This window comes from Piliocolobus tephrosceles, chromosome 8 (genome assembly GCF_002776525.5).
Source record: "Piliocolobus tephrosceles isolate RC106 chromosome 8, ASM277652v3, whole genome shotgun sequence".
Classification (NCBI taxonomy): domain Eukaryota; kingdom Metazoa; phylum Chordata; class Mammalia; order Primates; family Cercopithecidae; genus Piliocolobus; species Piliocolobus tephrosceles.
In genome coordinates this window covers 59,218,227-59,244,394 of record NC_045441.1, presented here as the reverse complement: position 1 = coordinate 59,244,394, position 26,168 = coordinate 59,218,227, and the positions used below count along the sequence as shown (strand labels likewise).

The 26,168-nt window shown below is 40.3% G+C and overlaps 1 protein-coding gene across 1 annotated transcript in view; it reads left to right on the top strand.

Moving 5' to 3' along the window:
* DNAH11 (dynein axonemal heavy chain 11) overlaps nucleotides 1–26,168 on the top strand; it is a 371,689-nt gene that overhangs the window by 159,505 nt on the left and 186,016 nt on the right. The window contains exons 43-46 of the mRNA XM_031935967.1: nucleotides 6,509–6,659; nucleotides 9,784–9,915; nucleotides 14,774–14,947; nucleotides 24,791–24,995. Of these exons, the coding sequence (XP_031791827.1) occupies nucleotides 6,509–6,659; nucleotides 9,784–9,915; nucleotides 14,774–14,947; nucleotides 24,791–24,995 (662 nt within the window). The remainder of the gene's footprint in view (nucleotides 1–6,508; nucleotides 6,660–9,783; nucleotides 9,916–14,773; nucleotides 14,948–24,790; nucleotides 24,996–26,168) is intronic.

Genomic DNA, 26,168 nt, shown 5'->3' with positions numbered 1-26,168 from the left:
TTTTTTGTTTATTGTAGTAAATTGTATGTAACGTAACATTTACCATTTTAATAAATTTTGCTTAAGCACATTCATGTTGTTGCACAGCTATCACCACCATCCATCTCCGGAAGTTTTTTATCTTCCCAAACTGAAACTCTTTATCCAGTAAACAACTCATTGTCCCCTCCTCCCGGCTCTTGGGAACCTTCATTCTACTTTCTATCTCTATGAATTAGACTACTCTAGGTACCTCATATAAATGGAATCGTACAGTATTTGTCTTTTGGTGACAGGTTTATTTCACTTAGCATAATGTCTTCAGAGTTTATCCACTTAGCAGCATATTGCAGTATTTCCTTTTTTAAGGCTGAATAGTACTCCATTAAGTGTATATACCGTATTTTGTTTACCCATTCATCTATAAATGAACACTTGGGTTTCTTCTGCCTTTTGGCTATTGTGAATAATGCTGCTGTAAACATGGGTGTACAAACATTTCTTCAAGACTCTCCTTTCCATTCTTTTGGCTAGAACTCAGAAGAATTGCTAGATCATATGTTAATTCTAATTTTAATTTTTTGAGAAACTGACACATTGTTTTCCACAGCTGCTACCCATTTATATTCCCACCACCAGTGGATGAGGCTTCTAATCTCTCCACATCTGTGCCAGCACTTGTTATTTTCCTTTTTTCTTTTTTTTTTTTTTTTTTTTTTTTTTTTGAGATGGAGTCTGGCTCTGTCGCCCAGGCTGGAGTGCAGTGGCCGAATCTCAGCTCACTACAAGCTCCGCCTCCTGGGTTTACGCCATTCTCCTGCCTCAGCCTCCCGAGTAGCTGGGACTACAGGCACCTGCCACCTCGGCTAGTTTTTTGTATTTTTTTTAGTAGAGACGGGGTTTCACCATATTAGCCAAGATGGTCTCGATCTCCTGACCTCGTGATCCGTCCGTCTCGGCCTCCCAAAGTGCTGGGATTACAGGCTTGAGCCACCGCGCCCGGCCTATTTTCCTTTTTTCTAACGTAGCCGTGCTAATGGGCATGAGGTGATATCTCATTTTAATTTGCATTTCCCCGATGATTAGTGATGTTGAACATCTTTTCATGTGCTTATTGGCTGTTTGTACGTCTTCTTTGGAAAAATGTTCACATAAGTTCTTTGCCCATTTTTTATTCAGTGCTTTTTTAAATTGTGCCTGGATCTTGTTAAAATCTTAGTATAAAATTCTAAATATTTATATGCTCACTTGAAGGTATTAGCAATTAAATTTAAGGCTAATGAATTAGACTAATTTAAAGATAATTAAGTTAGCACTGGAATGCCTTTGTCATTTTTACTTGGACATTACCTGATTCACATACCTTGAAGATGTTAAGAACTCAGTAAATATTTGTTGAGTAAGTGAATAAATAATGAAAGCTTATATGGAACACTTATATAAAAAGAAATAACTTAGGTTATGTATGTTTGCATGTATATATACTATGCGTATATGAACAGTTGTAACACTTTGATTTAGAGCAACTTTACGGTGCCCAGTTGCTTACTCCTCAAATGCTTACATTTTCTACAGTTCATTCTGGTTGTAACTTGTCACCTCCAGCGTTTGCACTCAGAACTGTAGGAATCGCTGAGCTCTGCCACTGAACCCATGCTTGTGCCTGGCATGCTTCTTATGTCAGAAATCTTTTGTTTACCTCTCTGGACACACTCTCCAGCCTTCTCACTGTGTGGACCACATTAGTGGGCTCCTTGCCTTCCGGCTTCTGGTTGATTTGGCTAACGAAGAATCCTGGCAGGAAGTGAGAGGGAGAGAGGACAGTGAGGTCAGGCTATTTATTCTCCTTCCCAACAGGGTCACGTCAGGATGGTTGTGTCCCTCTGTGACTGCAGGTCACAGCTCTTCTTATATCTCTCCATTAAGGCTCTTTCCTTCCAGGTTCTGGCAATTCTTCATTCTCTTGTCCCTCCAGGCATAGGTACAGTAACCATGCCTTGTAATTACTCTCTTGGCATGGTGCTGTCCCTTCCATTTTCTCTACTCCTTGCCCACACTTCTGTAACTAGTCCTTTTATTGATCCTTCCCTTATTATCGTGATTTGGGGATGACATCTGTTTCCTACCAGATGCGTAACTGATGTACTTTTCCAGGCTGCCTTTCCTGTATGTACTGACGTGCTCACTAAAAGTCTCATTCCTTACCTCTGCAGCATAGTAGAGCCATGCCCAGGCTTTTGCTTTTGACAAAGTCTTTATTGGATATGTTTTGGAGAAGGAGTGATTTTCAAAAGTCTTAAATGGAGTGTTTTTCTTGGGATAATAACTCCTTTCCACACTTGGGATTCTGTCTCCTGGGATGCTTCTATTGGTTGGGAGCTACCTGAGGGAGTCTCTGCAGCAGCCCTGACTCCCTCTGTACAGAGAACCCGGGCACTGCAGTGCATGGCAGCATTCATTTCCTTCATGAGACCTCTTACCCCTCCTGGGTGTGCTCTGATTGCAGTGGTGAACCTCACAGCTCCCGAGGCACATGTCATTCAATCTCAATCCTATCCTGTGGAGATTTGTGCTAACAAAAGCTTGGTCCAAATCTCTGTTTAAAGAAGGACTTTCATGCAATACATCAAAGGTCATGGGTTGGCTAAAGAGACACCCAATTTATATTCCTAAGAGAGTCAAACAACTCCGTCTTCACCATTCGATTTTGCTTTTGGGGTTTTTTGTTTTGTTTTATCCAAAATTATTGGGTAGGTGTTAATTTTCATGAGTGTGACCAAAGAATTCATCCAAGTCATTTTCCAAAATAATGGAAATCTTCTCTAAAAGGTATTTTTCTATTTTCACCTCCCATTGCAATAAGTCACGAAATAGCTATTTTAGGATAAAGAGTATTTTTTCCCCTCCATAGTTATTGGACACCTTAACATCTTACTTCAATGTAGTTATATTAACAAAATGATAGCTTTATACATATTAATTCATTTAATACTCAGTTACCTTCTGAAATAGACATAATTATTAACCCAGTTTTCCAAGCGAATCGCTTAAGTCTCAGTTTTCAGCAATGCTTTTTTCAGAGTCAAAACTTTGAAATAAAGTTCAAAGCTATAGAAAAGCTGGAAAGGTAGTATAATGCACAGCAGAGATGCCTTTCCTCCAATCACTAACCATTTTACCACTTTTACTTTCTCTCTCTCTTTCTCTCTTTCTCTGGCATAGAGGCACATTCTCTACTTTTATTAATGTTTGCTGAGATATATGAAACTAAGATGGAGACGTTAAGACACGTCATCCTGGCCGGGCGCAGTGGCTCACGCCTGTAATCCCAGCACTTTGGGAGGCCGAGGCAGGTGGATCATGAGGTCAGGAGATCGAGACCATCCTGGCTAACCCAGTGAAACCCCATCTCTATTGAAAATACAAAAAATTAGCCGGGCGTGGTGTCAGGTGCCTGCAGTCCCAGCTACTCGGGAGGCTGAGGCAGGAGAATGGTGTGAACCCAGGAGGCGGAGCTTGCAGTGAGCCGAGATCACGCCACTGCAGTCCAGCCTGGGTGACAGAGCCAGACTCCATCTCAAAAAAAAAAAAAAAAAAAAAAAAAGACCTCATCCCTAAGTCTGATTATGAAAGACTAGATACTGCTAGATGACTCTTGGAAGCCACAGCTTTAGATCATCCTCTTTCTTCTATTATTTGAGCTTAAAATATTCTTCTGGCTTTGTATCACTAATACTTTCACCTGTATCAAATGAGCGTATTGTCTTCTTTCCCTACAATCCCAATGTCTCATCTTTGGATACTATATATATTATAAACATGCAACTTCAGAAATAATTGGTGTACACTGCTAGTCAGCATGTGCTGCTAACTGTCTACCATTTTTCCAGGCCATGGTGAATGACAGAGAGCTCAAAGCTTGCTCTGAGGGTAGACTCACAGTCTGTTCAATTCCTTCTATCCGATACAACAGGATCCAACCCCAGAGGACTGAGTAATAAATAAAAAGTTTTCAGAGGTCTGAGAACTTTGGCTACTCTAGAAAGTTTAGAAACCACAGGGTTTTAGACTTCACTTAATAAACCTGGAACAGTTCTGGAGGAAGGAGGAACAACTGAGCTGCTGATAGGAGGACTCATTTACAAATTCTGGAAAGCCAAAACTCTCTGTTAATAACCTGCATGTTGCCATTAAGATGATACATTGGGGCATTACAATGTAGCCATTTCCTGAGGTGGGGCACCAACGTGGGTGATCTTTTCTGTGGGCAAGGAAAAAATATGCCATTTTAGTATGCCATTTTCAATTGTATGTAATATAATAGTAATCATGTTCACATCTATTGCATCTTTTAAAAATCATAAGGAATTTTTTTTTGTGAAGCAGTGTTGCAAGAATTGCACACAAGTGCAGCTCTATAGCTTCAGTGTTTGCTGAAGGTAACAGTTTCTCCTTCTAAATTTACCGTCTTTTAATGTGTATTTTATTCCTAAGCTATGAAAGTTTAGCAATAATTTCTACATAAATTTTTAAACTGTCCAGCAACATAGCCATTTTTACTCTCTATCCTGTGCTGTGTGGTGTGATTGATCCCTAGTAGGGGTCATTTATCTGATTCTCCCCCACACACATTTTTTTTTTTCTTTCTCTCAAGCAGAATCAGCTTTTACCACATCTCCTGGTTTGGTTGGACTGACTTTTTTCTGGAGCAACTCTCACTTGTGGAAGTAATTTGTCCAGAAGCATCATTTGCTAGTGGACTCGGTAGATTTTCTCTGAGACTTTAGTTGCTGCTGATGTGAAATCGCTATTACCTGCACTCTAAGCGCAAAGCCCACTTCTTCCTTCTGGGCTACTTTTTGAAGTTACTGCTCCTAGTGATCCTTGCCATGGCTTTCTGCTCCCACAGAAACCTGGAAGAAACTTTGCTGGGAAGTGGGGTGTGGGTTTTGTTATATCCATCAGAATCCAGGATGCCAACTCTTGTGCCCAATGGGACACTACTGCCTTTAGGAGAAACACAGGGAGATGGAGCCGTGATCTAACCCTGAGTTTCCCAATGCCACCAACTCTGTACTAAAGAGTAACATTTATTGAGAATTTGTCAGATGCTAATGTAAGCACTTTGCACATGCAAACTTACATAATCCTCACAACCACCCCAGGAGGTTCATATTATTACTATGTCCATTTACAGAGGAGAAAATTGAGGCACAGAGAGGTTAAGTAAGTTGCCCAACGTAACACAGTTTAAAAATGGTGGAACGGAGATACATATCCAGGCAGTCTCACTTTAGACTTTCCTTTCCCTGAGCAATCCTCTTTCGCCTCTTTTTGATAAGCTCTAGATACAAAGTTTCCACTTTCCACTCTGGCAGCTGATATAGGGTGAAATCAGTAGTTGAGAGGGTGGCCTTCATTCCTTTGTCCCCAGGCACTGACACCTGCTTTCCATCGTTCCGCAGTTCCCACTGTCACTACCACACAGAGACACTCTGTCAGGTTACTCTTATGCAATTGGACTTCTATTGAAAACCATTTATCTTAGACCTGAAAAAGTTTTGACAGTTGACATTTTATAAATTTCATCAGAGTGTAACATAACTGACTGTTTAATAAACTCTATTGTGAAGCCTTGCGAAAAGTGAAAGGAGCCTTTTGTCAGATAATCATCTTGCCTTAATGTCTCCTGATGCTCAAAATGCAAGGTGTAGCTGAAATTGACCTGTGGTCATACTGCTTCTCTGCTGGCTTCTAAATGTATGTATTCCCCCTGCTTCATCCTTAATGAGAACTTTCTGAGGGATTATTTTTAGTTTAACATCATACATTTTTGCCCTGTAGACTACTATAGATGCTACTAAGTCATGCTTTGTTTTACTGATAAGTATTATTTTACTAATACATTAAGGATATTTAATGTATCAAATTGATAACATTTTATCTTTCAGATTACACACACACACACACACACACACACACACCCAAGCATGAAACGCGGTATCAGAGCCACCTATTGGAAACTCGTTTGCAGCTATCAGATTGGAGTTACATTCAGTCCATTGAAAAATGAGGCACTTTGAAATAGCCCCTATGGAATTTTCATCTTTTTATTTGTAACTGATTTCTCATTACTAAATAATTGATGCCAAGATTAATCAAGAAAAATCGCAAGCTGTTTTCATAAATAAGGCCTACACTATGGGAATAGTTTGAGCCCTTCAGGAAATGACACACTGCACTTCCTCATAAATGCTCAGTAATGGTCTACTTATATTCCATTATGTTTGGCTTCTAAGTGCTATTAGGAGTTTCTTTTACAGTCTTTTCATTAAGGTAAAATGGCCATTAAAACAAGTTTTTAAAGGACCATTTAAAAATATTTGCAGTTTGAGAAATAGAACGAACTCACTAAACGTGTCCCTGAATTGTTGCACCAAGCTGTGTTGAAGGAGGAAACTTTTGACTTGGTGAAATTCTGCTTTTCAAGCCTAGTGTTCAATAAAAGCTTTTCTGTGTTCCTTTTCAGGTATGTGGCCAGTTGGATAGATAGAAGGCGGCATCAATCAGAAAAGGCCAATTTGACTATTCTTTTTGATAAATATGTCCCCGCATGCTTGGATAAGCTGAGAACAAGCTTTAAAACCATCACTTCAATTCCTGAGAGTAGCCTGGTGCAGGTTTGTCTTCGGTTACACCATTTAACATTCCAGTCCTGATGCAGTAGTGTTTGTTGATCAAGACAACAGAAGTTCTTGCTTGCCCAAGAAAATGAGAAGATTTCTGGAATTGTTAGATTGCCCCAACCCTCCAGCCCCTGCCCCCACCCACCATGTTCTCTGGAGCTTTTTGCAAACCTCTATCACATTCTGTTAGTGTTTAAGTTTGTGCTGTCCTTCTTTTCACAATCTTGTGAATGAAGGTTGGAACCAGGTTTTATTGATTTTTTTTTTAATATCCCCAGATACCTCTTAGCCCATAGTAGGTGCCAGATATGTGTTTGTTGAACCATTGTGTTCCTTTCCGGTGTCTTTGCACAGAATTAGAACAACAAAGTTTCAATAGCTTCATTTATTTTTCTGGTTCCTAAGTAACTTGCCCAGAGAAGGTGCTCAGTATGTTTTCTCAATAAAATAAATGTGTGCAATTAAAGATGCCAGCCAGTGAGTAAGAGAAAGCCTCTGAATTCTACCACCTAGGTGCCAGCACTCACAGACCTCCCCCTCTCAAAAATATTCATGGAGGCGTGTCAGTCTGGATGAAGGGTTCGTAATATCCCAGAGATATATTTTTTCTCATCTTCATCTTGAGACAGCTGGTAAGAGTGAAGGGCACACATGATAGGTTGTCATGGAAGCCAATGAAAATAATTCACAGCACACAGAAATGAAAGCTGTGATCTTAATCTCAGCATGAAGAGAAACTGTCCCCAGCCCTTACAAGCAAAAAGCTTTGTGAAAGGTTTACAATTCGAAAAACCCCCACACCCCTTTTTTCCTGTAGGAGCAAAATTGCTTTCTAAGTGCTTTGTTAACATTAAGTGAGTGCGTTACCAAATTTGTTTGATGCAAAATTAGACATAGTCACAAGCATAATAAGAGAAAGTTCAGATTTTTTTTATAATTCGCGCACCAACTAAATAAACGATAGTCTTCAACAGTAATTATCGGAGGCATAATTTATTTCTGAAAGCAGGTCTGAATTTATTCATTATGAATTAATTATGTAGTTAGCCTAATTAGACTTCTTCTGGTGTAATACTTGCAAAAAAGCATGATCATGTTCTTTCTCAAGTTGACTTACGTATTTGTGTGATTCTCTGTGGTGTGAACTTTTCCATTCAAGAGTAGTGTGAAAATAGGTCAGTAGGAATTAATATGACTTCTGCTCTACTTCTTTCTTTCACTGTATTCAGAAATGGCATTTAATTTTTAGGTTCTTTTAAGCTGTTGTTTTATAGAGTAATTTCTCTTCTGTGGTTACTAATACGTATGGAAATTTGAGACAAAAATGAATGTAAGAAGATAGTAACCTGAAATGGCTATCTTGAGAAATTAATGCACTCTGTTTTCTGATGTATGATACCTCTTTAAATTTGGTAAGGTGTATTAACTCTTTCAGATTGTGCATTAAAGTATGTTAAATGCTGACACAGAACTCAAAATGTTTCTCAAGTACTGTGGGAGAAAATAGAAGAAACATGTGGCCTTATTCATGTGTTCGTCTCAGCAGATAGCGTCACATTGAGACCCTTCAGTCTTTTTTGTTTTGATTTCAACAGTTCCTTAGAACAACATGGCTTCTACTAAAAACTAACAAAGCCTCAGTTTTACACTGTTTTTCTTAATAGCAAATTGGTGAGTTTTATTCTGTTAAAAGATTATTTCAAATTGGCAAATGTGGCACAACATGAAATAATAGAAATCAAGAAAGAAGATTTTAAAATGTAATAAGTGCTCAACAATTTAAATGAAAAGTATTTCCCCATCTTTTGTGGCAAGAAAGGAAAGGCACACACACAGTGCTGACCTGATTTGTGATAGCTTACGTTGCTGTGTGTATAATAGAGATGAAAATCTATCTTTGCCTGCAAAAACTGGGGGAAGAGTCTCTTGAGTTTTTAGGATCTGTAACAGTGCTAATTAATGACAACTTTCTGTGCTTTAGAGAACTAGCCCCCAAACCTGTTCATTACTGGTTATTATTTCACATGGTGAAGTCCCCTGCAGCAGCCGCGTTCCTCTCGTTGCTGAGGCAACTGCCCTAAGCACGGGCTAGGTGTATTAGGACTGCCCAGCATGTTGCCATTTCACCTGGAGGGTATGAAGAACACGTGCCTGAGTTCCTGAACAGCATGTCTTTCAAGGTTAAATTTAGTTCGGTGTCCAAAAAACTGCCACAGGCTTAAGCTGCCAGTCCAACATTCTAAATTTATGACAACAGGTGGGAAAGTGGCTGCCAAAGCGCTTACCAAAAGTGGTTTATCTAAATGTCCAACAAGAAGGAACAGTAAAATAAATGCCTGTTCATCCAATGGAATCTTCTGCATCCATTCCAGTGATGGTGTAGAGTAACACTTATTGATAATGAAAGATGTCTTCGGTTTTTAGTCGAGGAAGTGGATTATAGAATACTATTTAGAAAATGGTTTCCTATTTATAAAAAAGCAAATATAGATATATGCCCTTTTCTTTGGCTTGTATGTGATTTTGGTTTGTATACTGATTATTAACTGGATTGTTTAAATTTTTATTTTTAAAAAATAGTTTGTTATTACCTAGATCATTTTGGTTGAAAGTGACAAGTTTTCTACTGTTAACTTAGACACCCAAGGTGGTCATTTTTGTCTCTCCCAATGTAGCAAATCACAGTTGGGAAACGATGTACTCTCTTTTTTTTTTTTTTTTTTTTTTTTTTGAGACGAAGTCTCTCTCTGTCGCCCAGGCTGGAGTGCAATGGCCCGATCTCAGCTCACTGCAAGCTCCGCCTCCCAGGTTCACGCCATTCTCCTGCCTCAGCCTCCCGAGTAGCTGGGACTACAGGCGCCGCCACCTCGCCTGGCTAGTTTTTTTGTAGTTTTTAGTAGAGACGGGGTTTCACCGTGTTAGCCAGGATGGTCTCTATCTCCTGACCTCGTGATCCGCCCGTCTCGGCCTCCCAAGGTGCTGGGATTACAGGCTTGAGCCACCGCGCCCGGCCAACGATGTACTCTCTTAAGAATAAAACGGAGTTGTAAAAATATTCTTTGAACTTACTCCACTATTTGAAAGATGTTGCCTTATTTGACTATTTCTTTTTCTTTAGACTATATGTGTTCTTTTGGAGTGCTTGCTGACTCCTGAAAATGTCCCTTCTGACAGTCCAAAAGAAGTTTATGAAGTCTATTTTGTATTTGCTTGTATCTGGGCTTTTGGAGGCACCCTGCTACAAGATCAGGTATGTTTAGAAATAGTTAACAGGACCAGTTTCCAGTTTTGTGTGGGACAGGGTCAGGGGGAGGTTAAAATATGTGATCCGTACGTTTTTGTTATGTTATAGGTCTATACTACTTGCCCTGTTCTCTCCTAATCTGTGCATTCTCTAGATAGTCCCATCCCTGATGGTTCTAACCCCAGCTGACAATGCCAAATCCATACCCTCCAGCCTGGCTGTGTCTTCTGAAAAAGTTCTGTGTTCCAGCTGCCTCTGGGGCTTCACCTTCAGCATGCTCTTCTACAAGAAGCCCCACTTAGTGTGCCTGAGACAGACCATCTCCTCTGCCCCATACTCCAACTTGCCCCTTCTCTTCCTTCTTTTCTTTTGCTCAGTGGTACATTCTTCCAGGTAGCTCCAATTAAAAATGTGGGAGACATCACTCTTCCTGATTTCTGTGTCCTGTGATCTCAGACCCTTTTCAGTTGTACCTGTAAAACAGCTGCCAACCCTGTTCCCTCTTCTCCATCCCTGCAGCCTAAATTCAGAGGCAATGCATCTTTAGATTGGCCTTGGCTATCATAGTGTCTTAGTAGCTCAGATTGCCATAACAAAATACCACAAATTGGGTGGCTGAAGCAATAGAAATTTATTTCTCACAGTTCTGGGGACTAAAACTCCAAGATTATGGTGTTAGCATGGTTGAGTTCCAGCAAGGACTCTCTTCCCACCTTTCAGACCCCCACTTTCCCGCTGTGTCCCCATGTGACAGAGAAAGACATACTGGTTTCTCTTTTGACAAGGACACTAAACCCATCATGAGGACCCTATATTCATGACATCATCTAAATCTAATTATGTCCCAAGGCCGCACCACCAAATACCATCACACTGAGGGGTAGGTCTTCAAAATATGGATTTGGGGGTGGGACGTGGAGGGGACACAATTCAGTTTGTAGCATATGATAACCTTCAAATTGGTCTCCCTGTGTCCAGTCCCTCTTACTTCTAACCAGTCTCACGCACTATTCCCAGGATAGTCATTTGTGAACCATAGTCAACCCTGGGCCAATTTCTTTTTCGCTGGTCTTTTTTTTTTTTTTTTTTTTTTTTTTTTTAGCTGAAAGTGAAATATTCATGCCTGTACAGATTGCTTGCATAGCCCTTTTGTGGCTTCTGATTAACACTTGAGACAAATGTTTGCACCAGCACACATATCCCACGAACTGCTTAGGCTTACCAAAGTGCAAAGTGGGAATTATTCAACTTCAGAAATTTGCAGATCTAATTGCCACCACGTACCTCTATGTGGAATTTTTCTCATGTGATCTTTACTATGATTCTTCAAGCTATCCTCATTGCACAAGTAAAGTAAAGCTCAGAGGGGCAAAGTAACTTGTCCAAAGTCACACTGATGGGAAATGGCAACATCAGGATTCCCACCGGAGTTTGTCTTTCTCCAAAAGCCATACCTTCCATGGTACCTCAGGGCCTCTCATGGTTCATAGTGCTTCTATGAGTACCCCTGAATTTTTACACGAAAAATAGATAACACATTTTCCAGGCTTCCTTGCTCTTTCCAGGTGTAAATGGGGTATTTACATTGAAAGGCATCACAGCCAAGAGTGACCTATATTGCTGTTGGTTTGCTCACTGTAGATCAGAAAATAAATGGTTGATATAATCTGTTGGCCAGTTCCACTTCTCGCCACTAACTTACCATAACTTGTGCCTATTATTATAATAATATATTTGGAATTCACTTGGCCTCCTAGATCTTATTTCAGCCATTCTCAGAAGCCAGATTCCTTCTGTCATTTCCAAGTGCTCTCTAAAGATTAGCAGCCGATACTATGTGAGTGAGAGTCAAGTGTTCGTGTCAGGGACTTATGTGGCTTTCTCAGAGCCATGGTTTACAACATGTGTGGGTTTCTTGTTTATGGAAGCCACATGCAGACAGAAGGCAACCCTCCTCATCCACCAGGTATTTCTTTCAATATTTACCACAAGTTTTCTCCCTTTCTAGGACTGTAAAATCAGTGGGATGTTGACAGCGGACATCTTCCCGCTCCTGCTCATAACCCCTCACCTCCCTCCCAGCTGACCCTCTTTTAATCTTTCCAATTTCCAAATGTATCGGCCTTCCCCCCGCTAGTTATATAAGCTAGAAGCTGGATATCACTGGCACCTTCCTTTCCGTAATTAATAGTCAACATGAGCAGCAACAGCAGCTTAAAATTTTCAGAAAGGCTCTAACTACAAAGCATTCAAAAGAGAGGCCATGATGTTGGCAATATGCGTGAAACAGACACAAGAAATGTTCTCAGGATAGCCACTTGGTAGCTTAACAAACTGAGTGCCTAATACGTGTCAGGGAATATGCTTAGAGCTTTTCATAGGGTACCTCATTTAATCTTCAAAAACAGTAAAACCCTATATGGATTGGTACAACTATTCTTTTACAAATAAGGAACTGAAGCTTAGAAAGGTATATTAATCTGCTTCCAGGTACAAAGCTAACCCATGCCTCAGCCAGGTTCAAACAGCGGCTGACTGACTTAGGACCTGTGTTCTTTAGTCATTGCAGCCAACCTCCAAAATGAGTTTCAATTCAAGTTCATCTGAACTCCCATAAACCACCATCATTTCTCATGTGGCTTCTGAAGTAGCCTCCTCACTGGGCTTTCTTTTTCTACATTTGTTCTGATAATTCATCATCTACTCAGCAGTCAGGGTGATTTTTTGAAATGCACATGAAATCATATTATATACTCTAGAGTTGAAAACACTTGAATGGCTCCTTATTGTCTTTAAGATAACATTTCAAATTTTAATTCTATTTATAAGGCCTCTGAATCCAGCCCTGCTTAGCTCTCCCTGTTTCTTCTTCTGCCACTCCCTCCCCTGCTCCCCGCCTGCCTGCCCGCCCACCCGCCAGCTACGGGGTCCAGTTTCTTGAACACACCAAGTTCTTTCATCCCACAGGAACTTTGTATGTGCTGGACTCTTCCTGAAATGGCACTTAAAGATGCCTTCCCTGAGCATCCAATTAAAATACATTGCCTCTGTTACTCTCACTTATAGCAAACTACTTTCAAGGCAACTGTTGATTTCTGCATTTGTTGACTTAGCCTCAGCTGGATGACACATCTTCATGTTCCTCCCTTCTATCTTCCGCATAAACTCTGTGAGAGGAGAGACCCTGTTTGTTTTCTTTTCTACTTTAGAACAAATGCACTTTAGTTGAATGAATTAATGAATGAAAGATTTGTCACCAAAATCATTTTGCCTATCTAGTGGTTGGGTGAAGCAAAGTTCAATGTAAAGTAAAAGTTAAATGTAGTCTGCCTACAGAGAATGGTGCCAGATAAGTAATATCATCTGAACTGTCCTGGCTCAAGACCAACTTCTATAGGGTGAAGAAATGTCTTCTGCCACCAATCTGAAAATAACTTAAATGAACCTAAATGCATAACTCATGCATGGGGTGCTAGAAGGATGCTCTCACATGGTTTGGAAGATGGTGGGGCAAGCTCTCCCTGCAAACACTGATCACTCCCCCTGCCCAGTTTATAGGCCATAATCTATGACATAGAGACATCAAAGTAAAAGCAGGTTTAAAAACTTCTCTGGGGAAAAATCACAGTTGAAGTCATAGATAAAAATGAGATTGCTGAAAGCAGTAGACACACACAGTATTTTTAAAAGTTCATCAAATTCACTTAGGTCATGCTATGGATATAGGATTCACTGGTCCAGGTCTCCTGTGGATATCAGAGGCACTGAGCCAGGTCATCCTATGAGTACAAGAGTCACTGGGGAGGTCATCTGTGCATATGGGAATAACTGGGCCAGGTCTCCTGTGGATGGATAGAGGTGTCACTGGACCAGGTCATCATGTGGCTATGGCAGTGACTGGTCAGATCATCCTATGGATATAGGAGTCACTGGGCCAGATTATCCTGTGGATATAGGAGTCATAGGGTCAGGTCATCCTGTGGACATGGGCATCACTGGGCCAGGTCATCCTCTGGACATGGGCATCACTGGGCCAGGTCATACTGTGGATATAGAGGGTTTTTCTAGTTGTTGCACACAGTTGTCCTCCTCTTTATTTTCCAAACCCTAATCTAGCAGTAAATGGCTTATATCTATACTAATATTAAAGCAAGCAACTCCCAATAAAGAGAGTCTGTTCCTTGCTACTATAAATCTCTCTGGAGGCTGAAAGTTGGTCCCTATGCAGTTTTCAACTACAACCCTTAGATTTGGTCTGCTGGGAAAACAGGTCCATGTGTTTCTCCATTCCTCCATCTCATGGCAGGGATTCCCAGGTTTAGAATTCCAGAGATCAACAGAGTTTCAATAATGATGTGTAGGAATGGTATAGAGTTGCCAGTTGTTTACTTTTCTAAGCACAAGCATTTATAAAAATAACAATTTATCACCATAATTTTATAAGGGAAAATTATTTTATTATTGAAAGGGCCAGGAAAGCTATAAGCTCAGAACAAAGGACAGTATTTAAATCAAATAATGTTATTAATTTTTTAAAAGTACTCCATTCTTATTTTTCCCATTTTCCCGTAAATTGGTGTGAACATCGGTAGAAGTGAACACCACTGTTCAATAGTGACTACCTAGCATAGGAATTTGCATAATACATTGTCATTAGATTGAATAACCAACAGGTAATCTGGCGTTTACCTAACTTTACTTTGTTTTTTAAGTTAATTATTTCACAAAATTTGTGCTTGATGGGTATATGGTAATTTTAGGTTTCTACTCCTATGATGATATTACTCATAATTTGTTTCTTGTTATTCTTCATAGTTTTAATTACCTTTGAATCTACAGTAAGTATTTCTCTTGTTCTCCTTAGCTTTCTGATTATCAAGCTGACTTCAGCCGGTGGTGGCAGAAAGAGATGAAAGCAGTGAAATTTCCATCCCAGGGAACAGTCTTTGATTATTATGTGGACCACAAAACGAAGAAATTATTGCCTTGGGCTGACAAAATTGCCCAATTTACTATGGATCCAGATGTGCCTCTGCAGGTAGGTGTGTGGAACATAGCAATTGTATTAGTCCATTTTCATATTGCTATATATATATTTTTAAAACCCTGAAACTGGGTAATTTATAAAGAAAAGAGGTTTAATTGGCTCATGATTCCACAGGCTGCCCAGGAAGCATGATGCTGGCATCTGCTGGGCTTCTGGGAAGGCCTCAGGAGATCACAGGGGATAGGGAAGCAGACACTTCACTTGGCCAAGGCGGGAACAAGAGAGAGTGAGGGGGTAGGTGCTGCACACTTTTAAATGACCAGATCTCATGAGAACGAATTCACTATCATAAGAACAGTACCAAGATGGATGGTGCTAAACCATTTATGAGAAACCGCCCCCATGACCCAGTCACCCCCAACTAGGCCCCAACTCCAACATTGTGGATTACAATTCAACACGAGATTTGGTGGGGTCACAGATCCAAACCATATCACCAATATTCAAGTGAAGTGTGCTGATGTGATCCCTTGAAAAAAAATAATTCTTTTTTTTTTCTTTCTTGCCTGATGAATAAGTTATTGTGTTAATATGCTCAGCATATGACATATATCACTGGGAGAGAAGAGTCGCAGTTATAAGAATGCTTAGTGAGATGGCTGTTATATTTCTGCATCCTCTTTTAAAAAAAATTACAACTTAAATCTGCAATAACTATAAAATATAAAGAAATAATTTATTTATATTTTCCTAGAAACTTTGTGAGTTTGTAAACATTGAAGGCATATTTCTGTTCAGTGATTCTTACTTCTGAACTTATTGTAAATTTCTTAGATAGCACTTTTCACATATAACTTTCTTCTTATACCCTCCAGCTATCAAATGAATATGTTTAATCTTCTCTTCTCACCTTTCAAAGTCATGTGACAGCTGATGATCCAAATGAAACTTTCTCTCTTCACTGTTTCTTTTCATAGATCGCTCTTCTACATTTCCCTTAGATTCAGTTATTCTTTGATCATCTTGTTCTGCCTCAATGTGTTTTCCTTTTCATTTTATTTCTTCCTCGAAATCATGTCATTCTGATTCATTTTGGAGCTTATTATTTTGGGAGTGCTGTATGAGTGGCATATAGGTGATTTCTGTGGCATTTATTAGGAGGCAGTTAGTGCCAAATAACAGAAAGCCCAGTGCATTCATTTCCTGGAGCTGCCATAACAAAAGACCAAAGACCAGGTGGTGTAAACAGTAAAAACATATTTTTCTCTTAGTTCCAGAGGCTAGAAGTCCAAGATGGAGATACCGAGGGGTTTTGTTTCTCCTGCAGCCTGTCTCCTCAGTTTGCTGATAGGCATCTCTTGCTGTGACCTCACATAGCCTTTTCTCTTTGTGCACATTCATGGGCACTGTCTCCCTGTATGTCTAAATTTCCTCTTCTCCTAAGGACACCAGTCACATTGGATAAGGGCCTACCCTAATAGCCTCATTTTAACTTAATTATCTCTTTTATAAGTCCTATTCCCAAATACAGTCACATTCTGAGGTATGAGGGGTTGAGGCTTCAAGAGATTAATTTTGGAGGAGACATAATTCAGCCTGTAATAATGTGCCCTCTTGACTCCCAAAATTCAAATCCTACTAACATACAAAATACATTCACCCATTCCAACAGCCCAAAATTCTTTTTTTTTGTTTGTTTGTTTGTTTGTTTGTTTGTTTGTTTTTTGAGACAGTCTCATTCTGTTGCCCAAGCTGGAGTATAATGGTGTAATCTTGGCTCACTGCAACCTCTGCCTCCCAGTTTTAAGCAGTTCACCTGCCTCAACCTCCCTAGTAGATGGGATTACAGGCACCCCACCACCATGCCTGGCTAATTTTTGTATTTTTAGTAGAGACAGGGTTTCACCAAGTTGGCCAGGCTGGTCTTGAACTCCTGGCCTCAAGTGATCCACCCACCTTGGCTTCCCAAAGTGCTAGGATCACAGCCATGAGCCACCACACCCGGCCTACCAACAACCCAGAATTCTTAATCCATTCCAGTATCAACTCTAAGTCCCAAATATGATCCAAATATCATCTACATGATACATTTCATCTATCAATTCATGAAATAAACTGAGGTATAATTCATCCTGAGGCAAAATTCCTCTCTAGCTGTGAACTTACAAAACCAGAGAAGTTACCTGCTTGCAAAATACAATGGTAGCACAGGCATAGGATAGACCTTTCCATTCCTAAAGGGAGAAATCAGAAGTCCAAAACTTAGTAGAGCAAATTCCTTTAGATTCTTAAGACTTCAGAATAATCTTCTTTGGCTCAATGCCCTATACCAGGGCCCACTGGGATGATGGCCCTGCCTCTGGACCCACTAAGGCAGCAGTGTTGCCTTTGAGGGCAGCCCCACCTCCATGGCCCTGGGCAACAGCCCTGTCCCTGGGGCACCGGGCAGTAGCATCCTAGCTCACTGACAGAAGTGGTGACCCCAATCCCTGAAAGTGAGGGAGAAATAGCTTCATCTCCCTGTTCTGTACCTTTTGGGCCAGTGATGGCATCAGTGGATGTTCTGCTGATCTCTGAATTGCCTTTGGAGTTACTTTCCCTTTTCTTGGAGGTTAATACATACTTGCAGCCAGGTTGCTAAATTGTCTTGTCCTGTAGAATCTAAGAAGTCTTACCTTCCTTCATTTTGTCCTGCTTCCATGCTTTTTGCCCCAAGCTGGCAATATTTCTGCTGGTATAACTGCATCTGTATCTCTGACTTCTTTTGAAATAGCTGATTTTGTCTAAGAATTACACCCATAATTTCTTCATGGAGTCATCCTCTGGTCACACTTGGTGTTCTCTCCAGAATACAATTTCTCATGTTCTGCATATGTACAAGCTGAGAATTTCCCAAATCTTTAAGTTCTAGTTCCTTTCTGCTTAACAGTTACTTCTTCAATATGTCTTTCACCTCTTTAATTTTGCTAACAATAAGGAGAAACTAGGTCACACCTTCAACACTTGTCTTAGAAATCTCCTCAGTTAAGTACTTGAGCTAATCACTCACAGATTCTATCTTCCACAGAACACTAGAATGCAATTCAGCCATGTTCCTTGCCACTTTATGACAAGAATTGCTTTTCTGTCAGTGCCAAGTAGCATGTTCCTTATTACCATCTGAGGCCTCACCAGAAGCCTCTTTCATGTCCATATTTCCACCAGCAATCTCTTCAATGCAATCTAGGCATTTTCTTGCCTGCGCCTTAAAACTATTCTATCCTGTTGTCTTATCCTGTTCCAAAGTGACTTCCTCTTTTTTAGGTATCTGTTACAGCAGCAGCCCACTTCTCAAAATCAAAATCTGTATTAACCATGATGAGATACCACCTCACACCTGTTAGAATGTCTGTTATCAAAAAGATGAAAGATAACAAGTGTTGTCCAGAAAAATGAGAAAATGGAACCTTTGTACACTGTTGGTGAGAATATCAATTAGTACAGCCATTATGGAAAACAGTATGGAGGTTCCTCAAATTAAAAATTGAGCTACCATATGATCTAGCAATCCCACTTCTGGGTGTATATCCTAAGGAAACAAAATCAGTATGTCAAAGAGATATCTGCACTCGCATATTTACTGCAGCAGTATTCACAATAGCCAAGATACGGAGTTAACCTAAGTGTCCATCAATGGATGAACGGACAGAGAAAATGAGGTTCATACACACGATGGCATATAGGTTGAGCATCTCTAATTCAAAAATCTAAAATGTTCCAAAATTAAAAACTTGGAGGGCTGACATGATGCTCAAAGGAAATGTTCATTGGAGTAGTTTGCATTTCAGATTAGGAATGCTCAACCAGTAAGTATAATGCAAATATCCCAAAACCCCCAGAAATTGAAATCCAAAATACTTGTGGTCACAAGCATTTCAGATAGGGAATATTCAACTTGTACCATTCAGCCTTTGCAAAGAAGGAAATCCTGTCCTTTGCAGCAACTTGGATGAACCTGGAGTACATTAAGTGAAATAAGTCAGACACAGACAAATACTGCATGATCTCACTTATTTGTGAAATTTTAAAAGTTGAACTCATAGAAGTGGAGAGTGGTGTGGTGGCTACCAGGGGCTGGAGTTAGGAGGTTGGGGAGATGTTGGTCAAAGGATACAAAATTTCATTTAGGAGAAATAAGTTCAAGAGATTTGTTGTACATGGTGACTATAGTTAATAACAATGTATAGTATTTTTAAAAAACCATTCAGAGAAAAAATTGTAAGTATTCTTCCCATAAAAAATAAGCACGTGGGGCTGGGTGCGGTGGCTCACACCTGTAATCCCAGAACTTTAGGAGGCTGAGGCAGGTGGATCACCTGAGGTCAGGAGTTCAAGACCAACCTGGTCAACATGGCGAAACCCCATCTCTACTAAAAATACAAAAAATAACTGGGTGTGGTGGCATGTGCCTGTAATCCCAGCTACACAGGAGGCTGGGGCAGGAGAACTGCTTGAACCTGGGAGACAGAGGTTACAGTGAGCCAATATTGCGCCATTGTACTCCAGCCTGGGCAACAAGGGTGAAAGTGTCTTAGGAAAAAAAAAAAAAAAAAAACTATGTGAATTGTAAGTGTATATTAATTTGCTGGATTTAGCCATTTTACAGTGTATACATATTTCAAAATATCAGGTTATACACAATAAATATATACAATTTCGTCAATTAAAAATTAACTTTTTTTAAAAAAAAAAGCATATTTTAGCTCTGTGATCCAAAAAAATTAATTATAGTTGTAACCTAGAGAAACCCAACCACACATACAAAGATGATCAGGGCCACATTGTTCCTGACAACAACCAAAAAAGGAAAATTGAAAAACTAAGTTGTAATATATTAGTAGAATGGAAATCTACACAGCAGTAAGCAAAATTACCTAGACCTTGATACACCAATATGAGCATATCTCGAAAGTATAATGTTGATTGAAAAAAGCAAACTACAGAATAATCTGTATATTCTGAAACTGGTTGCATAAATTTACAAATAAAAGTTCAAACAAACAAGCATATCTGTACAGTAGTCCCTCACTTATCCATGGCTTTGCCTCCTGAGGTTTTGGTTACCTGTGGTCAACAGTGGTCCAAAAATATTCAATGGAATATTCCAAAGATAAGCAATTTATAAGTTAAATTGCACACTGATCTGAGTAGCAGAATGAAATCTTGTGCCACCCCACTTCATCCCACCCAGGATGGTAACCATCCCTTCATCCAGCTGTCTTGGTGACCAGGTCGATTATTGTGTATTGCAGTGCTTGTGTTCAAGTAACCATTATTTTACATAATAATGACCCAAAGTGCGAGAGTAGTGCTGCTGACAGAATTGTTCTATTTTATTATTGTTAATCTCTTAGTGTACCTCATTTATAAATTAAACTTTATCATAGGTATATAGGTATAGGAAAAAACAGTATATATAGGGTTCTGTACCATCTGTGGTTTCCGGCATTCCCTGGGTGCCTTGGCACATACCTTGCCAAGGTTAAAGGAGGACAACTGTATTAGTTTGCTAGGGCTGCTGTAACAAAATCCCATAGACTGGGCAACTTCAACAACAGAAGTTTCTTTCTTCACAGCTCTGGAGGCTAGCAGTCCAAGCTCAAGGTGTCAGCAAGTTTGGCTTCTCCTGAGGCCTCACTCCTCATAGCCACTTTCTCTCTGCATCCTCACATGGCTTTTCTCTGTGCATATGTATCCCTGATGTCTCCCTGTGGGTTCAAATTTTCTTATAAGGACACCTATCAGATTGGATTAGGGCTCAGTCGAATGGCTTCATTTTAACTTAATCACCCTTTTAAAGCCCCTGTCTCCAAATACAGTCCCATTCTGAAATACCGGGGTTAGGACTTCATGACATGAATGTTGTGGGGACACAACATTATCAGCCTGTAATATTACTCCAGTATGACTTCATCCTAACTCATTACATCTGCAGCAACCCTATTCCCAAATAACATCACATTCTGAGATACTGCAGATGAGGACTTGAACATAGAAATATTGGGGAGGAGACAGTTCAACCCCAAACAATGAGGAAATTTATTATTTCACAAACAAGGAATTCAGAGGTTGAATAACCACAATGCAGATTAATTCTGTGACTTGGCAGCATCACCAAGGATTCTGATCATCCCGTCTTTCTGCTCTTCTTAACATTGACTTGAATTTAAGACGGCCATCCCTTTGGTCTCAAGATGTCTCTGGTAGTTCCAGAAAACAACTTCAAAGGAGGCAGGGACTTTCTCGTATCTTTTTATTAACAGTGAGGAAACCTTCCTCAGAAGTCTGGAGCTGACTGCCTCCTGCATCTAATTCTGCGGACTGGGCCATGTGCCACCTCTAATTCAGTCTCAGGCCTTGGCAGCAGGGCTGCCATGATGGGCTTTGATGAGCCCTCACATCCTGCAGGAGCCAGGCAGAGCTTCCTGTGGCACACATGGCTATGTGGGGGAGGGGTGAGGACTTGGACAAAGTGGGGTCTTTCCCAACAAAGAAGCAGCAGGGAAGGCCGGGTGCAGTGACTCACGCCTGTAATCCCAGTGCTTTGGGAGGTCAAGGTGGGTTGGGTCACCTGAGGCCAGGAATTTGAGAGCAGCCTGTCCAACACTGTGAAATCTCTTCTCTACTAAAAATACAAAAAATTAACTGGGCATGGTGGCTGGTGCCTGCAGTCTCAGCTACTTGGGAGGCTGAGGCAGAGAATCGCTTGAACTCGGGAGGCAGAGGTTGCAGTGAGCCAAGATCGCGCCATTGCACTCCAGCCTGAGCAACAAGAGCGAGACTCCATTTCAAAAAACAAAAAGAAGTCAAAAGTGTCTCCTCCATCTACTTTATCTATTTGAAAATCTTGCTTTTTGTTCAAGCTACCTAGAATTCAGCTATCTACAAGTATGATCTAGCTGGTTGAAGGCTGAGAACCTGTAATCAACCAAGAACTGCTGAAGACCTGAAAACTGCTATCACAAGGTTGATGCACCTTAGTGATGATACCTTGTATTCAGCAGAGAACCTATGAGCAGTTTGTGCTCTTTCTTTCCACACAGTTGTACCAAATGTGATTACTTAATTAACAGCATCTTAAATATAGTGGAAGATAACCATAGAAAGTCAATAATAATAGAAATACTAATATTATGCTGTTGTATGTCAAGTGCTTTACTGAATGCTGTACATAAAGCAATCCTTATAGCAACCTTCTAAGGAAGGGATTGTCACTAGCTCCCCCCCCCCCCCCCGCCTTTTTTTTTTAAATATACGGAGAAACAGGCACGAAGAGAAGAAATATATACGGGTAGTAAGTATAAGATGATCAACAGTTCTAGTTTGGGATTAAAGGAGTTTCAGGAACACTGGACTTTAAATTTTAAAACTGGGAAATCCCTAGCAAACTAACAAGAGTTGGTCACACTAAAACAAGCAAAGCAGGATTCACAGCCAGGCAGCCTGGCTCCAGAGTCCATGCTCTGAAGAGCATTCTATGTGTAGATAAGAGAGAGGTCAAGCTCTGACAGACTTGGGTTTGAATCGAAGTACTGCCGCTTACTAGTAACCATGACCTTGACCAAGTCAGTTATGGTCTTTTAGCTTTAGTTTCATCACCTCTGAAATAAGAATAACAACTGTCTTTATAGGTTTGTTATGGGTGTCTTATGACATTATGCATGTAAAGTGCTTAGCATGGTACCTGCCACACCCACATACTCATTTCCCAGTAAGTGTGAATTATTGGTATTAGTATGTGAAAAAGGCCAGCAGACAAATTTAAAAGCAAATGATGACAACTAGCAGCAAGAAAGGAGAAAAAAATATGAGATGCAGCTCAAATGTTTATTAAAGAGTAGTCTAAAACTGTTTAGCACAGAACAGTCTGTCTTTTAGTAAGCCCTAAGAGCATCACTGAGTTAAAATGAAGTTCTAGAGTAAATGTTCAGTCATGAAGATGATCTTGAATTGTATATAAAATACTCAGTTGGGTCAGCCTTGGTGGCTCACACCTGTGATCTTAGCACTTTGGGATGCTGAGGCAGGTGATTGCTTCAGCCCAGGTTTTTGAGACCAGTCTGGGCAACATGGCAAAACCCCGTCTCTACAAAAAATACAAAATAATTAGCTGGGCATGGTGGTGCATGCCTGTAGTCCCAGCTACTTGGAAGGCTGAGGTGGGAGAATAACCTGAGCTTAGGAAGTCAAGACCCTGTCTCAAAAAAATTAGTCATTAAAAAAACTCACAATCGGCTGGGCACGGTGGCTCATGCCTATAATCCCAGCACTTTGGGAGGCTGAGGCAGGCAGATCACAAGGTCAGATCAAGACCATCTTGGCTAACATGGTGAAACCTCGTTTATACTAAAAATACAAAAAATTAGCCGGGTGTGGTGGCAGGTGTCTATATTCCCAGCTACTTGGGAGGCTGAGGTGGGAGAATAACCTGAGCTCAGGAAGTCAAGGCTGCAGTGAGCCATGATCACACCACCGCACTCCAGCCGGGGTGACAGAGTGAGACTCCATCTCAAAAACAACAACAAAAAAAAACAAAAAAACAAAAAAAAACCTCACAATATTCCATTGTGTTTAGTATATGCTAGCCAGGTAGAGAAGAACTTCATCCATTATAGACTTTATGTGAATTTCTTACGAACAATATGAAGCTTGCAGGTAGATTCTCCCCTCCTTTTAAATTTGAACACCAAGAAATGCAACAAATCATTAATTACTGGCCAGGCGCAGTGGCTCACGCCTGTAATCCCAGCACTTTGGGAGGCCGAGACGGGCGGATCACGAGGTCAGGAGATCGAGACCATCCTGGCGAACACGGTGAAACCCCGTCTCTACTAAAAAATACAAAAAAACCAGCCGGGCAAGGTGGCTGGCGCCTGTAGTCCCAGCTACTCAGGAGGCTGAGAATGGCGTGAACCCGGGAGGCAGAGCTTACAGTGAGCCGAGATCCGGCCACTGCACTCCAGCCTGGGCGACAGAGTGAGACTCCATCTCAAACAAAACAAAACAAAACAAAAAAATCATTAATTATCTTTTGTATTTTGTGTTTTGTTTTGGTGCCAAAACCCAGGATCAGCTATCTTTTAATCACTGAGCAAAATTCTGTTTACTGCATATCTACATCTACTTCTTGTTCTGATCTTACATTGTAATGTGTTCCCTGAGCTTGATTTTTATTTATTTGTGTTCCTGTAAGCCACTTCAAATTGTTTGTAAAGTAATATAGTGCATAAATAGCCAATTTTTAAAACACAAAAATTAAGCTTTAGTTTTTAACAAAGCAAGGCATGATATGTTTCAAATGTTTTTTGGTTTCTTCATATTCCACTTAAAAGCCATCATTTCTCCCTAAACTGGTCTCTTCCCACACTGAACTCCTTTAGCATGCTGAATCATTTAGCCATTTAATGAGGACAAGGAATTGGTCCCAATTTTCATTTGTGTGTGTCTTGACTTCTCGAACACTTTCTCATCTCTTGAAATGTTATAGTTTCTTACATGTTTACTATATTCCCTTCTGTGCTTACCACAATGTTGGGTAGAGAGTAGGTATTCTGAAATAAGGAGCCTTGGGGGCTAGTACTTAATTTGGAAATGATAAATCAGTTGTTTACTTTATGGTACTTTGATGGCATTATCTAATTGCTCTCCTCAAGCTACAAAGTCTGAACGACGACCATTCAAAACTGAAAATAAGGTGGAATCTCTGCCGTTGGGTGCTAATCTGAACTATGAATTATTTGGATCTCAATTCTAAAGTGACTGTGTTGAGTTTGATAAAAAATTTTGAAATGCCTCTCACTCGCATGAGCTTGCTCTCTCTTTCTGATTTTTGTTCCATTCTGTTTCTCCTCCCAGACAGTTCTGGTTCACACATCAGAGACAACTCGTCTTAGATATTTCATGGAGTTGTTGCTTGAGAAAGGAAAACCTCTAATGCTAGTAGGAAATGCAGGAGTGGGAAAAACAGTCTTTGTAGGTGACACATTGGCAAGTCTCTCTCAGGATTACATAATATCACGTGTGCCTTTCAACTACTACACAACATCCGCAGCTCTGCAAAGTAAGTGCACCTGTTTATTTTCTAGAAACAAGGGATCAAAAATCATCAAGGTGGGAACATGTGGCCCAAAAGACTAATAATACCTTTCCCTAGAATTTAGAGTTGTTGCTTGGGCCTCAGATGAATTTGTAGTTATCATCCTTGTCAAATATACGTTCTTTAAATATTGTTGTGATTTTAGCTTTTTATGTCACTCATGGCTTTATTTGGGTGATTATGCTTTACAACAGCAAGAATATACATCAGTAGTGTTAATGTGGTACCTCAAAACCACTGGTTGCCTTTAATTGCATGGAGTCTTACCAATATAAGGGTATACTCGAGGTATGTTCTGGCTACTTTTTCAAGTAAGAGATTAATTTAGGATAAATTCATTAAAACTGAGTAAATGACAGAACGAAGAGGCATTAATGAAATCTTAAAGTCACTAGAACTAATTTTGAACTATTGAATAACTAATCAATGTAATCAAAAGAACCTCACAGATCTGGGGCATTCCCAGAGTTAGGTAGGGTGAGCAAGAGACATGGGAAGTAGAGGGGAAATCACAGAGCTGATGTCGGAAGGCCAATCACTCTGCAGCAGGGAAAGGGAGCTCTGTTGGGGGGCAGCCAAACTCTCTGATGTCTAATTGTTTATTAAAACTGTTGAGTTGTCCTGAATGTGGGTTCCCGAGGTGTCTGTTTATACGTGGATATATGTTGTTTTCTTAGCTATATCAGTGGAGACTAATAATACTAAAAAATACAAAAAACTAGCCAGGCAAGGTGGCGGGCGCCTGTAGTCCTAGCTACTGGGGAGGCTGAGGCAGGAGAATGGCGTAAACCCGGGAGGCGGAGCTTGCAGTGAGCTGAGATCCAGCCACTGCACCCCAGCCTGGGCGACAGAGCGAGACTCCGTCTCAAAAAAAAAAAAAAAATTAAATACATTTTCTTACTCATTGACATCATTAACAGCCGATAGTGATTTTTCTATCAACTTTTTATTAGTCATTTGGTCTTGTCTTTATAAATGGAACCCTTAGAAAGCCAACTCAAGCCAGGTGTGGTGGTACATGCTGGTAGTCCCAGCTCTTCAGGAGGCTGAGGTTGGAGGAATGCTTGAGCCCAGGAGTTTGAGTCAAGCCTGGGAAATGTATTGAGATACCTGTCCCCCAAAAAGAGTCAGTTATTT